The sequence below is a fragment of the Pistacia vera genome, unplaced genomic scaffold (assembly GCF_008641045.1).
Source record: "Pistacia vera cultivar Batoury unplaced genomic scaffold, PisVer_v2 Contig350, whole genome shotgun sequence".
In the NCBI taxonomy this organism is placed as follows: Eukaryota; Viridiplantae; Streptophyta; class Magnoliopsida; order Sapindales; family Anacardiaceae; genus Pistacia; species Pistacia vera.
The window spans coordinates 620,574-634,624 of record NW_022196169.1 but is presented as its reverse complement, the minus strand read 5'-3'; the positions used below and the strand labels follow the sequence as shown (position 1 = coordinate 634,624).

Sequence of the window (14,051 nt, the reverse complement as noted above, 5' to 3'; positions counted from 1 at the left end):
GTCATAGTAGTTATCTGATAAATCTACTTTGTGGCTGAGAATTAAGGACAAGGCTTCTTTTATTTTCTCACAGGAAGGCTGGCTTCTGCAAAACTATGGCTTCTTCTATCAATCTTCCAACCCTCCAAGGTCCTCTGCTTAAATCCCACTTTCTTGGCCAAAACCATATCTCCCAACGTGGTCATAAACCATTTCTGAACACTCCAAAACAGCCATCGACTTTTTACCTAAAACCTTGCGCTAAATTCAACCTATTCGAAATCATGGGAGGCAGGGGACTCTTGAATGGAGAGAAAGGAATAGAACAAGAGCTGAAGAGGAACACCTCAGAACAAGCATCATCACAACCTGGTGCTGAAGAAGAAGAATATTCAGCTGGTACTGCAGGAGAAGCAGTTCCCAGTGTTCCAGAAAATGCATTTGACAAGGAGATGATGGGTCTTACTGGAGGATTTCCAGGTGGGGAAAAGGGGTTGATGCAATTTATTGAGAAGAACCCACCTCCCAAAAAACCAATGGTTGCAGATTCAGGCAATATAGTAGGGCTTACTACCACAAAGAAGCCAAAGCCACCTGAATTGCCACTGCTAATGCCTGGCATGTTTGCCATAGTGAAGAATCCAAATAGCCCATTCTACATGTACTGCGGCATTGTTCAGAGAATCACTGATGGAAAGGTAGGGGTTCTTTTTGAGGGAGGAAATTGGGATCGCTTGATAACTTTCAGGCTCGATGAGCTCGAACGAAGAGAAAAGGGCCCTCCAGGAAAAAATCCGAAGTCTGCTATCCTTGAAGTAATGCTCGAAAACAAAGATTCACAATGATCTAATCATTTCTGTGCCACATATGAGTAAGTTTAGATGCTTTTTTTTTTTTTTTTTCTGTGTGTGTGTACTCTGACACTTGTAAACAATCCTCCAACATTACGAAACAATAAATAAGAGATAAATGAGCTAAAAAGAAAAAATTCAGTTCCTACCATGTCCATTATTGAAGTCAATTAGTTGGTTGTTCTTTTAAAACATAAAATCCCCACAATTCAACAGTTGCTGAAAAGATACAGTTTGACATTCAGAAAAAGAAAAGAATTGAGAAAATGACCAGCAAATTGTCTTCCTTTCTCAAAGCTCCATCACAACTCACAAGATCATAAACAGCCACCCAACTGTCAAAAGATGATCAAGATAGAGCAATATATATAATCATTAAATATGTACAATGAGAACAAGAACTTATGTTAAAAAGAGCAAAGATACAACTATGAACTTTTTGAGTATAGTAATCATGATTACACACCGAGCACAAGTGAAATGTCTAAAGGATTTCCAATTAAAAAACCAATTATGTACAAAAGAGCAAACAGAAATCAAAAATATCTATTGCCAATTCATTCACTCTTAACACTGAATGTACATCCCAGCCATCATTGATCCCCCAGTGAACCTAGTGAAGAACATACACAGTGCTCAAAATGTACCGGCATGAAAAAATATAACTTTTGGTTGAAATCATATAGTTTGATGCGCACACAATAGCACCATTGTATTACCTCATGCCCATGACACCAATTTTATTGGTACTCAACTCCCCTATGCCTTAATCTTAAACTAGTTGAGGTCACCTATATAACTTATATACTTCTATCAAAATACTTTATCTAATGTTAAACAAAATCTCAAACTAGTGAATGCAATAATAGTATTTACCAAAATAGCTTCAATTTCCTCGTTGGATACCGGAGTTCGTTTAAGCTGAAGAGAAGCTTTCCCTCCAGCAGACGCAGGCGCCTTTAAACTTGAGAATGAAGTGAACAAAGCGTCAACAGATGAAGATGCTGATTGAGACTGAGTTGCATTTGCTGAATCTGGAAAGTGATTAATAAATTGTGCTGAAAAACATTACAATCTTTCCACAAAGAACCCATAAACAATATAATTTACAAGTACCAGAATCACAATGTAGCTGAATAATCCATTATACTACCAAAAATTGATTTCATAAATTCACAAGTAAATACGTCCTCTTACACTAATAAGCGAGATCTATAATTATATATTTCGAATCAAGTACTGATTTATTTCTAGGATTTGGAGAAATGTAAACATAAACGGATACACGATTCATGAAAAATTAAAAAAAAAATCAAGTTGAAGCGAAACAAGAATAGAGAAACAGACCAGAGGGTTTTGTGTATCGTTGAGGGAACTTGATGCGCGGGATTCTCTTCAACGCCTGACCTCCACCCATCGCTCTGTGTCACCGCCAAACTACAAGAAGTTGCTGGTGAGGTTGGCGAGGAGTAACAAAGATACATTTACTCCTTGTTGTCAGTGGAGGGGACGACGTCGTTTGGAATGAGCAATCGATTTTGAAAACTTTTTGCTTTTGACTGTCCAAACGATCCCGTTTAGGATAAATTGCATTGCACCGCATTCTAAGTAACATCATGTACGTGGCCCATATCTAATTGTTAGAAATAGAGTTGCGAGAGTCTTGATAACGGGCTGGGCTTAGAAAGCCCAACTAATTCTTTACAAGGGCCCAATAATAACTTTATGTGCTTTGTCTATGGGATCAAAATATAATAACATTGATCTTACATTAAAGCCATATGATTTTTTTTTTTTTTTTTTTTAACCAAGGTACCCAGATCAGCCAATGCGCATCTTAACTAATCCTTAAGAGAAACTCATACAATAACTCACCATCACGGTCTCCCACTTAAATCATGGACACTCAAATGAGGAATCGAATTTGAAACCGTGTGCATATTCACATTCCACACTATTCTCAGTTCTCCTTAAGCTACGCACAAATAGGTTTTTTTTTAAAACTATATGATATATCATAGTATTGATGTTTGATTTTGACACTAACGATTCGCACGTGCAAATTGTTAAGTTGTTCTTAGAAATTACACGTAAATAATTAGGATAATTGAATGCAAAGACTAAATAATAAATGAGAGATGGTTTTTAAAGTGGTTCGGATGCTTAAAACGAATCCTACATCCACTGTTTCTTTTATAATTCTCTCGTTATTTTTTTAATATTGTTTGTAAGGCGTACAAAATGGAGAAATGCTTTGTTTACAGAGAGAAATTAATAAAGCTCAAATGTTTATCTAGCTCTTATATATTTGGTCAACCCTTTTTTCACGAAAATAGATACCCATTTATACATTTGAGGTGAATATAATAAGTGTTTTTATAAATTGTCTTAACACGTGAGGATCACTCCTTTATCCTTATCTTAAAATATGATAAGATTGATATAAAATATCTTTTGAAGGTGGTTTGAGTTTCTGATAACTAATACCATCTTATTTTTAAATGTTCGTTAAATTCTGATCGATGATAATTACACTAGTGTGTATTTTTTACGCAAACATTTAGAAATTTCAATAGATTGAATTCAAAATAACCCGACGAAAGGGTTGAGTGATTTAAAAAATTAAAATGTCCCATCGTTAATTGACAGTTTTGAAGTAAACTTTTTTGAATCCTGACTCAGACTAATTAAATCTGAATTATGGGTCCGAAGCAAACCGCGTTAATTGAAGAATCATTGTCCATTTTCAAGACCAAGTCATGGCTCTCCCACGAGCCTCATGAATTGATTGAACTACCAATCCCCATGCAGCAAGTTAAATTTTCTTCGTTAGCTCTTAGTCAAAGTCATGGCTTTAACCTTACTATATTAACTAAAGTATTCTTCACGCATTTTTTAAGATTCCCTAAGTCTTCATAAATTTCTAATTAATTTCTTGTTAATTATAAAATTAAATTGATGATAAAAAAAGTCATCACCAAACTCGTTAAAAAGTACCCATTAGACGTGACATGCTGCGTTTGTTTTGTTATTTTTTTCTATTATATTCAACTTACCCAAAATACATATTTATTTCTCTATTCTCAAAATTCAATCTTATTCTATTCAACTCAAAATATTTAGATTTTTTTTATCCCATAAATTTGTTAATTTAACTAAATACTCCCAATTGACTACATCCAGTCGGTCATACGTCATTCCGGCGACTTCCAACCACCGTCTGACGATGGTAATCGACTGTTGGCATTTAATAGGTAGGTGAGAGTATTTTTGTTAATTTTAGAACTTCTATTCTAGGGGGTGTTTAACTAAATTAACAAATGTAGGGAATTAAAAAATAATCTTACCAAACACATTTTCAAATTCAAATCCTATCCTCGTAATAGTAATTCAACTCTTCAAAAATACTATTCAAAATAATAAAATAAACACAGCCGCATTGTTTTTGCTTCTCTTATATGGGTGAATGTGACACTTGATGAATACACTACTTAATCACCATTGGATGATTTGATGGTGAAAGAGCAAAAGAATGTTTTATGAATTCTTGAGTTTGAGTCTCCACTTAGCTCTAATAGGGGTGGCCACTGAGTGGTTTACCTGATCGTCAACTTCAAAGCCTTAGAGGATTAGTTGAGATACGCGCAAACTGATTCGGACACTCTTATCACCAAAAATAATAATAATAATAATAATAATAATAAAATAAAATACATAACTTAGTGCTAGAAAAGTAGAAACTATGTGATTTACACGTTCACGATTTACACGAAAAATCTGTACATTTTGTGTTGCCCTTTTTATGGTTTAGTCAATTAAATTCCTATGCTTTTACCTTTTTGAAATTTTGATTAGCTTTTTTGCATAGCAAGAAAAATCAATTTCAATTTCAACGATGTATAGTATCAATTAAAGGACTTGAAATCCATTCCAGGAAACACAAACTATTTCCTGTTTCAAACATGATTTTGATAATCATCTAGTAAAAGTTTCATATTGAATTGTACAGTTTATCTCTCAATACATGTACGACTTGTCATTTGTGAGTTTTATTATTGACCGACTGGATGTATTAAGCTCGAAAGCTTGCACACTATGTGCATATTAATAGATCTAAGTCTTTGTAAATTTCTAATTAATTTCTTGTTAATTATAAAATTAAATTGATGATCAAAAAGTCACCATCAACCTCGTTAAAAGGTTCCCATTAGATGTGACGCTTAATTAACAAGTTAATTAACAAAACCCACAAAGAAATTATGTGATTTACCCCTTCACAATTTACACGAAAATTATGTACAATTTCTGTTACCAATTTCATGGATTAGTCAATTCAATACCTATGCTTTTACCTTTTTGAAATTTTGATTAGTTTTTTGCATAGCAAGAAGAATCACTTTCAATTTCCACGATGTATAATATCAATTAAAGGACTTGAAATCTATTCCAGGAAATACAAGTATGATTGTGATAATCGTTTAGTAGAAGTTTTATATTGAATTGTACAATTTATCTCTTAACACACGTAGGACTTGTAATTTGTGAGTTTTATTATTTACCGACTGGATGTATTAAGCTCCAAAGCTTTAAGGAATTAATAATTACAGTATTAGTTTCTAACGACCCAATTCACTTGTGTTAATGGCTAGGACTTGGTCAGCATGATGCTAAACCACAAAAGAACTATCCAAGAAAAAAGATGATATCTTTCAGTAAAAATACATAAAACCCCTTCTTACAAAAGGGGTTTGACCCTTTCAAAATGGGTATTTTCGTCTCTTGGGTGAATATCATTCCCTTTCGAATAACACATGGAATGGGCCATCTCACCTTTATTATGAGTTGATTAATTTAATTGAAAACTGGACTAAATAAATACATATATAGAACTAGGTTAAGACTTGAAGATTGACTTGACATCATCATCTCAGTCCCACTGGTAAAATAATGTTCCAAAGTGATCAATACGGCACACTATTTAGTCGTCTTGTACACTTTTCCTGGCCATCTCTTGGCATTTTCTTCATATCAAAAAATTCCTGCATCCCTCCAAGCTTCTATATATACCGCTCCCCATTTCACTTGCTCAATCACCTCTCAGTATTCAGTTTATCACTATAGCTATAGTTTTCTTCTCTTTCTTAATATCTCTCCATCAAAATGTTGAGCTCTTTTGTGTCTTTCTTCAACAGAGATCAATTATCTTATCAAATATTGGAGCACAGGGAACCTAAGCCTGCGAACTTCATATACAGAGATAACTTGAACAAGAACAAGAAGCAGAAACTATCACCAAACCAACCAAAGGATGATCATTTTTGCTTCGCCAGTTCAAAACCAATTGAAGAGAAAGGGGTGATCAGAGTAAAAGTTACCATGACAAAGAAAGAGGCAGCTCGATTATTGTCCAAGTGTAAAGAGGGAGGAGTTCTTGGATTCAAAGATGTAGCTAAGGAGCTTGTTCAAATACCAATGAATCGTATCAGTGTTGAGTCGACTCCTTGCGCAAGTAGTCATGCAGTCCTCAAGAGCATCCCCGAGTAATTTTGTTTTCCTTTTTTTTTTTTTGTTTTTTTTTTTAAATTATAAATTAATCATCAGTGTATTAGCATTTGAGGTTTTATTTCAGAAACTAATGTAAAACAAGTTAATTACTGTTATACCGTTGATGAAAATGTATATTTTCTTTTTCATAATTAATACATGTAAATAAAGTATTTATATGAGAGATATAAATGAAAGCCTTTTAATTATATGTAAATAAAGCAAACACTCTATAGAGATATATATATATAGTTAATTCTGGTGTGGTTTTTGTCATCATATTATATATATATAATGACAAAAACCATACCAGAATTTTCTGTGTACAGCATCAGCACTTAGGGATATCTTCGATGTGGATGTGAAATGAATCAAAGCGATATAAAGGGTCATTTCTCAGCTAAACAAAAGACAAGAAGAACTCTCATCTTAGTTTAAGACTAACCAAATCAAGATGGCTCACATAGGTATTCAACTTCAATCAGTGCAACATACACAACTAATACTGACCATATTGGAATGCTATTTACCTTATGTTGCAGGGCATAAAAAACTTCTGATACCTCCTCTAGGCCGTATAATAGTGTAAACTAGGGTAATCTCATCTCATCCATAGCTATCAGAAATAGGGGGTGGGAGAAATTATCTGAAAACCGATCCGAACTGGAAACCTGATTGGAAATCCGGTTTTTCCAAAAACCGATTCGGTTTTTTATTTGTAAAATTTAAAAAACCGAAAAACCGGTTCGGTTTTTGGTTTGAGATTTTTCTCAAACCGGTTTTTACCCTAACCCTAACCATTAAGTACATAAAGAAAATGTTTTTTTATTAATTTTTTCAAACTTCAGTAACTGACTCCACGCCATCTCCACTTCCACTCTTCCAAACTCCATCGCCAGCAGCGCCACCCTCCACCAAAATCTAAAGTCCAATCCCATCCATCTGTCTTCTCATCGGCGACGGCGACGGGAGCTCCAGCCTCCAGCCTCCAGTTCCACCAAAGTTGAACCACGAACAGAGACAACCAGAGACGACCTGGTGGAAAAATCTAACAGGTAAGCTGTTAAGTTGTATCTCTTAAGGCATGATTTGAATTGTCCTTTTAAATCTTATGATAATATTTATATGGAACCATTAGTTTAGGTTGAGTGTTGTATAAAGAAATAAAATAAGTTTCACTTATATATATATACTGTAAAGAAAACACCAAAGAGTTAGTTGAACACAAAAATAATAATCCTGTAGAGAATAGAAATGACAAAGTTAAGAGAAAACATGTTTTTGTGGGATTTAAAGCTGAAATTATGAATATTTTCGTCCGAATTTGAGTTAAAAGAAGGGAAAAGAGATGGGAGTAAACGTAAGAAGAAGAGAGAGGAAGTGATGAGAATATAGCGAATGAGTTCGAGGGGTTTGTATTTTTGGGCCTAATTTAAAAGGGATTTGTCTGCATAGATGAATATAGAAGTGACAAGGTTTCGAAGAAGCAGAGGGGCTATGGAGGTAGGTGTATATTCCGTCATGCCCATGTGATATATTTTCGTGGAGTTTCTTTCTTGTTGTTTAGGTGAAGGGAAAGTTTTTCACAGGTTTGTGAATGTTTGAAGATGTCGAGAAGGAGAATAGAGGAATGATTGCGTCCAGTTGTTAGGTTAATGAAGACAATAAATGTGGTGTTTAATTTGGACCGCAGAATAATACATAGATGTTACATTGTTTCATTCCATGGTTCTTATTCGCAGTATAAGTGGACTAGTTTCTGTGTTATGTAAACTGCATGTCTAAATATGAAAATTCACTTGATTTGTTTTGTGACAAACAATACGAATAAAAACACGAAGACAAAAAATAATCCTGAAAATCACTAGGGCAGCAATAATCATGTGATGCTTCTAATTTCTTCTTAAGTCTACAGTATTATATATGCTTGAACTTTGATGTACCGAGCTCTTAAGTTTGCCATTTGGAATTTTAGCTGGACATAAGCATTTTAATTCTCAGTTAAAAATTCCTATACATCGGAATATTCACATGAGTAACTTGATGGTCAGAGTGATTTTGCACCACCTTTTGCATTGATATTATTTGGTGGACCATCTTTTGCATTGAATTTCTGTTTTTTGGAGAGTTGCTAACTACAAATTTATTTATTGCACATGTAGATGCAGATGCTGGCCTGAATTGTTGTGCACTTGTGCTTATTCAGTAGCATTGTAACAGATTGAAGAAGCTTGGGCTTTGGAGATCTGAATTTTGAAGCAGGGTGTTTTAACTTCAAGTTGAAGAAGACTTTTTATTTGCAAATGTTTTCAGTTTTTAATATTATGCCTATGTTTTTATTGATGAGTATTGATTAATGTATAATTGAATACTTTATGTTTTTATTTCATATCCAGCATTCAGTATTTGCAAATAGGTAATTTAATGTTTTTAACACAAAGAATACAACAACAATACTCAAATAAAAGAAAAATATAGCATGAAATTATATGTAAAATAATAAATATTTGAATATAGGGACTTAAATGTAAAAAATAAAGAATTTAGTGGTGCATTTGAAAACCCATTAACCGGATAACCGAACTGAATATTCGGTTCGGTTTAAATTCAGTTTCTCTTATAAACCTGACCGGTTTTGGATTAGCCTAACCGGATTATCCCACCCCTAATCAGAAACCTAATGATGTTTGCAAGACGTGGCTCAATTGCCCCCCCTGAAGTAATAAAAGATGAAACTCCGGCATCAGGTTAGTGTGATGAATCCTTCGAAGAAAAATTAACTGATACAAAATGTAAGAGATTAAAATATAATCTTATCAAACACATTTTCAAATTCAAATCTCATCCCTATAATAATAACTCGACTTAACTTTTTCAAAAATACTACACAAAATAATAAAATAAACACAGTCATAATTGTTTTTGCTTCTCTTATATGGGTGAATGTGACGCTTAATTAACAAAATCCCACTTGATGAATACATAGCTTAATCACCATTAGATGTTTTGATGGTAAAAGAGCAAAAAAATGTTTTATGAATTCTTTAGTTTGAGTCTCCACTCAGTCCTAATAGGAGTTGCTACTAAAGGGCTTATCTGGTCGTTAACTTCAAAGCTCTGGAGGATTAGTTAAGATACGTACAAAAGTTACCCTTCTCATGGTTTAGTCAATTCAATTCCTATGCTTTTACCTTTTTGAAATTTTGAAATTTTGATTAGCTTTTTTGCATAGCAAGAAAAATCACTTTCAATTTCCACGATGTATAGTATCAATTAAAGGACTTGAAATCTATTCTTTTTCAGACTAGGAATAGTGTATTTTGAAAATGGCCAAACAGAAATATATTTTCCATTCAAATATGATTTTGATAATCATCTAGTAAAAATTTTATATTGAATTGTACAATTTATTTCTTGATACATGTACGACTTGTAATTTATGAGTTTTATTATTGACCGACTGGATGTATTAAGCTCCAAAGCTTTAAGGAATTAATAATTATTAATTTCAAACGACCCAATTCACTTGTGTTAATAGCTACGACTTGGTCAACATGATGCCAAACCACAAAAGAATTATCCAAGAAAAAGATGATAACGTTCATTAAAAATACATAAAACCCCTTCTTACAAAAGGGGTTTGACCCTTTCAAAATGGGTATTTTCGTCTCTTGGGTGAATCATCATTCCCTTGGAATAACACATGGAATGGGCCATCTCACCTTTATTACGAGTTGATTAATTTAATTGAAGACTGGACTAAATAAATACATATATAGAACTAGGTTAAGACTTGAAGATTGACTTGACATCATCATCTCAGTCCTACTGGTAAAATAATGTTCCAAAGTGATCAATACGGCACGCTATTTAGTCGTCTTGAACAATAGAGTATTTGTCTGTATTGCACACTTTTTCCAAGCCATCTCTTGGCATTTTCATGCGAAAAAATTCCTGCATCCCTCCAAGCTTCTATATATACCGCTCCCCATTTTACTTGCTCAATCACCTCTCAGTATTCAGTTTATCACTATAGCTATAGTTTTCTTCTCTTTAATTCTTAATATCTCTCCATCAAAATGTTGAGCTCTTTTGTGTCTTTCTTCAACAGAGATCAATTATCTTATCAAGTATTGGAGCACAGGGAACCTAAGCCTGCGAACTTCATATACAGAGATAACTTGAACAAGAACAAGAAGCAGAAACTATCACCAAACCAACCAAAGGATGATGATTTTTGCTTCGCCAGTTCAAAACCAATTGAAGAGAAAGGGGTGATCAGAGTAAAAGTTACCATGACAAAGAAAGAGGCAGCTCGATTATTGTCCAAGTGTAAAGAGGGAGGAGTTCTTGGATTCAAAGATGTAGCTAAGGAGCTTGTTCAAATACCAATGAATCGTGTCAGTGTTGAGTCGACTCCTTGCGCAAGCAGTCATGCAGTCCTCAAGAGCATCCCTGAGTAATTTTGTTTTCCTTTTTTTTTTTTTTTTTTTAATTTATAAATTAATCATCAGTGTATTAGCATTTGAGGTTTTATTTCAGAAACTAATGTAAAATGTATATTTTCTTTTTCATAATTAATACATGTGAATAAAGGATTTTATATGAGATAGATAAAATGAAAGCCTTTTAATTATATGTAAATAAAGCAAACACTCTATAGCAATATATACATAGTTAATTGCTGTTAACTCAGTGTTTTATATCATTTAAGAAAGCAATATATATATATATATATATTGGAAGGCTATTTACCTTATGTTGCAGGGCATAAAAAACTTCTGATACCTCCTGTAGGCCGTATAATAGTGTAAACCAGGGCAATCCCATCTCATCCATATCAGAAACCTAGTGATGTTTGCAAGACGTGGCTCAAATTGCGGGGCGCCCCCCACCCCCCCTCTGAAGTAATAAAAGATGAAACTCCAGCATCAGGTTAGTGTGATGAATCCTTCAAAGAAAATTTAACTGATACAAAATAATACATGTCCATAAAATCAAATCAACCACGCCAACTATTATTCCATCATCAAACATGCTCCAATTCCCCCTCTCAAACCCAACTTAAACGATGAACCATACCATTGAATAAAGATGGCAACTGCAACAGGCCCGGGCTCAGGGTCATTGGGTCGAGCCTGGGCCTGGGTCTGGGCCAAAGGGTACTTGGTCCCAGCGCGGCCCATTGTCATCTCTACCACTAAACCACTCCTCTATAGGTGATAGCTAGATAGCTATATTAAATTAAACCTCAACGGTTAAAACATAAGGGAAGAGTAGGAAAAGAGAATTTACACAATTGTTCTACATTTACACCATGAGTTACAATAGACTTGTCATAATCCCTATTTTTCTTTGAGTGCCGTTCTAATTGGATGCTCATGAGAAGAGTTTCTGATATCCCTTTTTTTTCCAAAATTAAATATGGGCATAGTGCCACCAAACTACTGTCTGGGCTCAAATATCATTGAAAAGTTAGCATCTACATTTACTTTTTATGATTTCCTACATTAGTTTAGCTGAAGCTGAAACTGAAGACTGCTGATGGCTTAAACTAAACTAAACACCTGATGGAAGATGTATCTAGTTACAAAGATAGTTATGATAAAGAAGTTTAATTGATTGACCAAAGTCACACCAGATAGACAGAGCCCATTGCCAACCTCCAACCTACCAGAAATTATTTAATGCTCATATTTATGAGCCTGAAAATTTTGACCTCAATTCTTTTCTTGATTTGAATATGCATATGATTTGAATCTCAAGAAACCATTTGAATCTCACCAAGTAAGATTCCTCTGGACTATCCATTTCATCAAAAGATAAACAGAAGGCATATGAATCAAAAAAATAACATTATATTATGAAAATGTGTCATGTTTTTGCTGGATTATTGGTACAACTAGTACTTAATTACAATCAAGGGCTACAAGTACACATAGATTACATCCCAATTACAAATATTAGTCCAAAAAACCCTTAATTATGTAGTAATTATGGGTCATAAACCACATCTCAAAGTCTTAATTACTGACTTCTCAACCATTTTGGATCATCATCCAAGTCAAAAACCTCAGAGGACAAGAAAGAAGAAGATGATGAAAACCTCAAAGGAGAAAAGGGTAGTAGTCTAAGAAAAACCTGAAAAGGTATTTATATAACAAATTCAATAAGGAAAAATCTGAGAAAAAGGAGGAAAATTGGTTTAATAAAAGTTTCATCTATCCATCTCAAGAACTTCAGGGCCCTCCATTATACTCTCCAGAGAAGGTTTCCAAGCTTCAACTTTCCCTCTTTCTCTCCCAATTTCAGCCAAGACATCCTCTAATCTTTTCCCTTCATTTTTCTTCAGCTGAATCATCAACCACTTCAATTCCTCCTTTGTCAGAACTATCTTCACCTTTAAACCGCCACCACCTCCTTTAACACAATCCACACTCTCTTTCACTAACCCTTTTGTTCCCTCTTCTTGTTGCTGTTGCCTCTCCTCTTCCTCTCGCCTTTCACGGCCTCTCTGCATGCAATTTCCCATGTTTAATCAGAAAACTGGGTTTGGAAAATAAAAGAATTCTGTGAGAGGAAAGAGAAGCACAATATTCAGAGGTTTGGTATTGCATGTGAGGTTGTGGAGACAATATTTATAAGCCAACCCAAGAAAAGAGTTTACGTAGACTTTTTTTTTTTTCCTGGAGAACAAATACTGTAATTTTCTACTTAAGATAGTGACAAGCTTATGGTCCATATACGGTTATAAAATCCATGGTTTATGCTTACGCCAACTTGGAGACCTTTGATGAGTCAGAGAATGATTCCTTCCCTTATTTAATGGAAGAAATTAAGACCAATGTGTGTTTACTGATATTTTATGTTCTGGTTCAAATTACTTAGTCGTTGCACGACTCTCCATTTGCCTTTGTATAAGATTTACCAATAATTTGTCGTTAGTCATGGTTATATGTTTTACTTGGTCTCCATGACTCTGAGCTTGCGAAATTATTTGCATGCGTTGACTGGTACTTGTCAATAAGATTAAATTTAGAACACAATTACTTCAGAGTCTTGTTGTATTTGCTTCTGTAAGCAGGACAAGGTAGGTAGTTGTCATTTGTTACTACCTTTTTATCCATTGGGTGAATGACAAGAAATTCAAAAGCAGAACACAAAACTATTAACAATACGATAAGATGGAACCTTTAACATAACTTTTGTTGATGCTTGATTTTGACAGAAACTATTTACACGTGAGAAGTGCTAAGCGGGCTTAGAAATCACACGTGGTATGGAAATGTTTAATTGAGTAAGGGGTGAAGAACAATGTTTAAAGCGGTTTGGATGCTCAAAGGCAAATCTTACATCCACTGATATTGTATTAATGAGAGTAATGTCAGGTCGCATTCAGCGAGCTGAGTTATATCTTTGAGAATGCGAGAGAGAGAGAGAGAGAGAGTAGAGAGAGAGAGTATGCTATTCCATAGTGAAATTAGCCAATCTCTGCACATGAGAGAGAGACCTCTATTTATAGTGGGATGAATCAAAGTAATGATTACTAAATCTGCAAGTGGGGTGGATACCGTGCAAATCCTTCTTTGCGTCTCATTGCTCACATGCCCGAGTGATTTCATTGACTTGTGCATGGATTGGATACGTGGACGATTCCCAACCATCCGTTGACCTGGC

The 14,051-nt window shown here is 34.4% G+C and overlaps 3 protein-coding genes across 3 annotated transcripts; 1 reads left to right on the top strand and 2 right to left on the bottom strand.

Annotated features, from left to right (window-relative positions):
- The first annotated feature begins 8 nt into the window (after nucleotides 1-8).
- Nucleotides 9-960, top strand: LOC116139381 (NAD(P)H-quinone oxidoreductase subunit S, chloroplastic). The gene has a single exon (XM_031425059.1). The coding sequence runs from the start codon at nucleotides 96-98 to the stop codon at nucleotides 822-824; it is 729 nt and encodes a 242-aa protein (XP_031280919.1). The 5' UTR covers nucleotides 9-95; the 3' UTR covers nucleotides 825-960.
- On the bottom strand, nucleotides 956-2,283 carry LOC116139382. Its single transcript, XM_031425060.1, has 3 exons — nucleotides 2,178-2,283; nucleotides 1,707-1,864; nucleotides 956-1,165 (listed from the first exon to the last, which is right to left on the bottom strand). Exons 1-3 carry the CDS (start codon nucleotides 2,245-2,247, stop codon nucleotides 1,148-1,150), a joined length of 246 nt encoding a protein of 81 aa, XP_031280920.1. The 5' UTR covers nucleotides 2,248-2,283; the 3' UTR covers nucleotides 956-1,147.
- Nucleotides 2,284-12,401: 10,118 nt separating this feature from the next.
- LOC116139407 lies at nucleotides 12,402-12,906 on the bottom strand. The gene is made up of 2 exons (XM_031425084.1): nucleotides 12,613-12,906; nucleotides 12,402-12,515 (listed from the first exon to the last, which is right to left on the bottom strand). The coding sequence occupies exons 1-2, from the start codon at nucleotides 12,904-12,906 to the stop codon at nucleotides 12,402-12,404; spliced, it is 408 nt and encodes a 135-aa protein (XP_031280944.1).
- Between the last annotated feature and the right edge of the window lie 1,145 nt (nucleotides 12,907-14,051).

What these genes read in the sequence shown, in the direction of transcription:
- LOC116139381 (XM_031425059.1), top strand. Translation starts at nt 96, where the DNA reads ATGGCTTCTTCTATCAATCTTCCAACCCTCCAAGGTCCTCTGCTTAAA.
- LOC116139382 (XM_031425060.1), bottom strand. Translation starts at nt 2,247, where the DNA reads ATGGGTGGAGGTCAGGCGTTGAAGAGAATCCCGCGCATCAAGTTCCCT. An exon ending in ACGATACACAAAACCCTCTG is followed by an intron (nt 1,865 to 2,177) that starts GTCTGTTTCTCT and finishes ATCACTTTCCAG; the next exon opens with ATTCAGCAAATGCAACTCAG.
- LOC116139407 (XM_031425084.1), bottom strand. Translation starts at nt 12,906, where the DNA reads ATGGGAAATTGCATGCAGAGAGGCCGTGAAAGGCGAGAGGAAGAGGAG. An exon ending in GTATAATGGAGGGCCCTGAA is followed by an intron (nt 12,516 to 12,612) that starts GTTCTTGAGATG and finishes ATACCTTTTCAG; the next exon opens with GTTTTTCTTAGACTACTACC.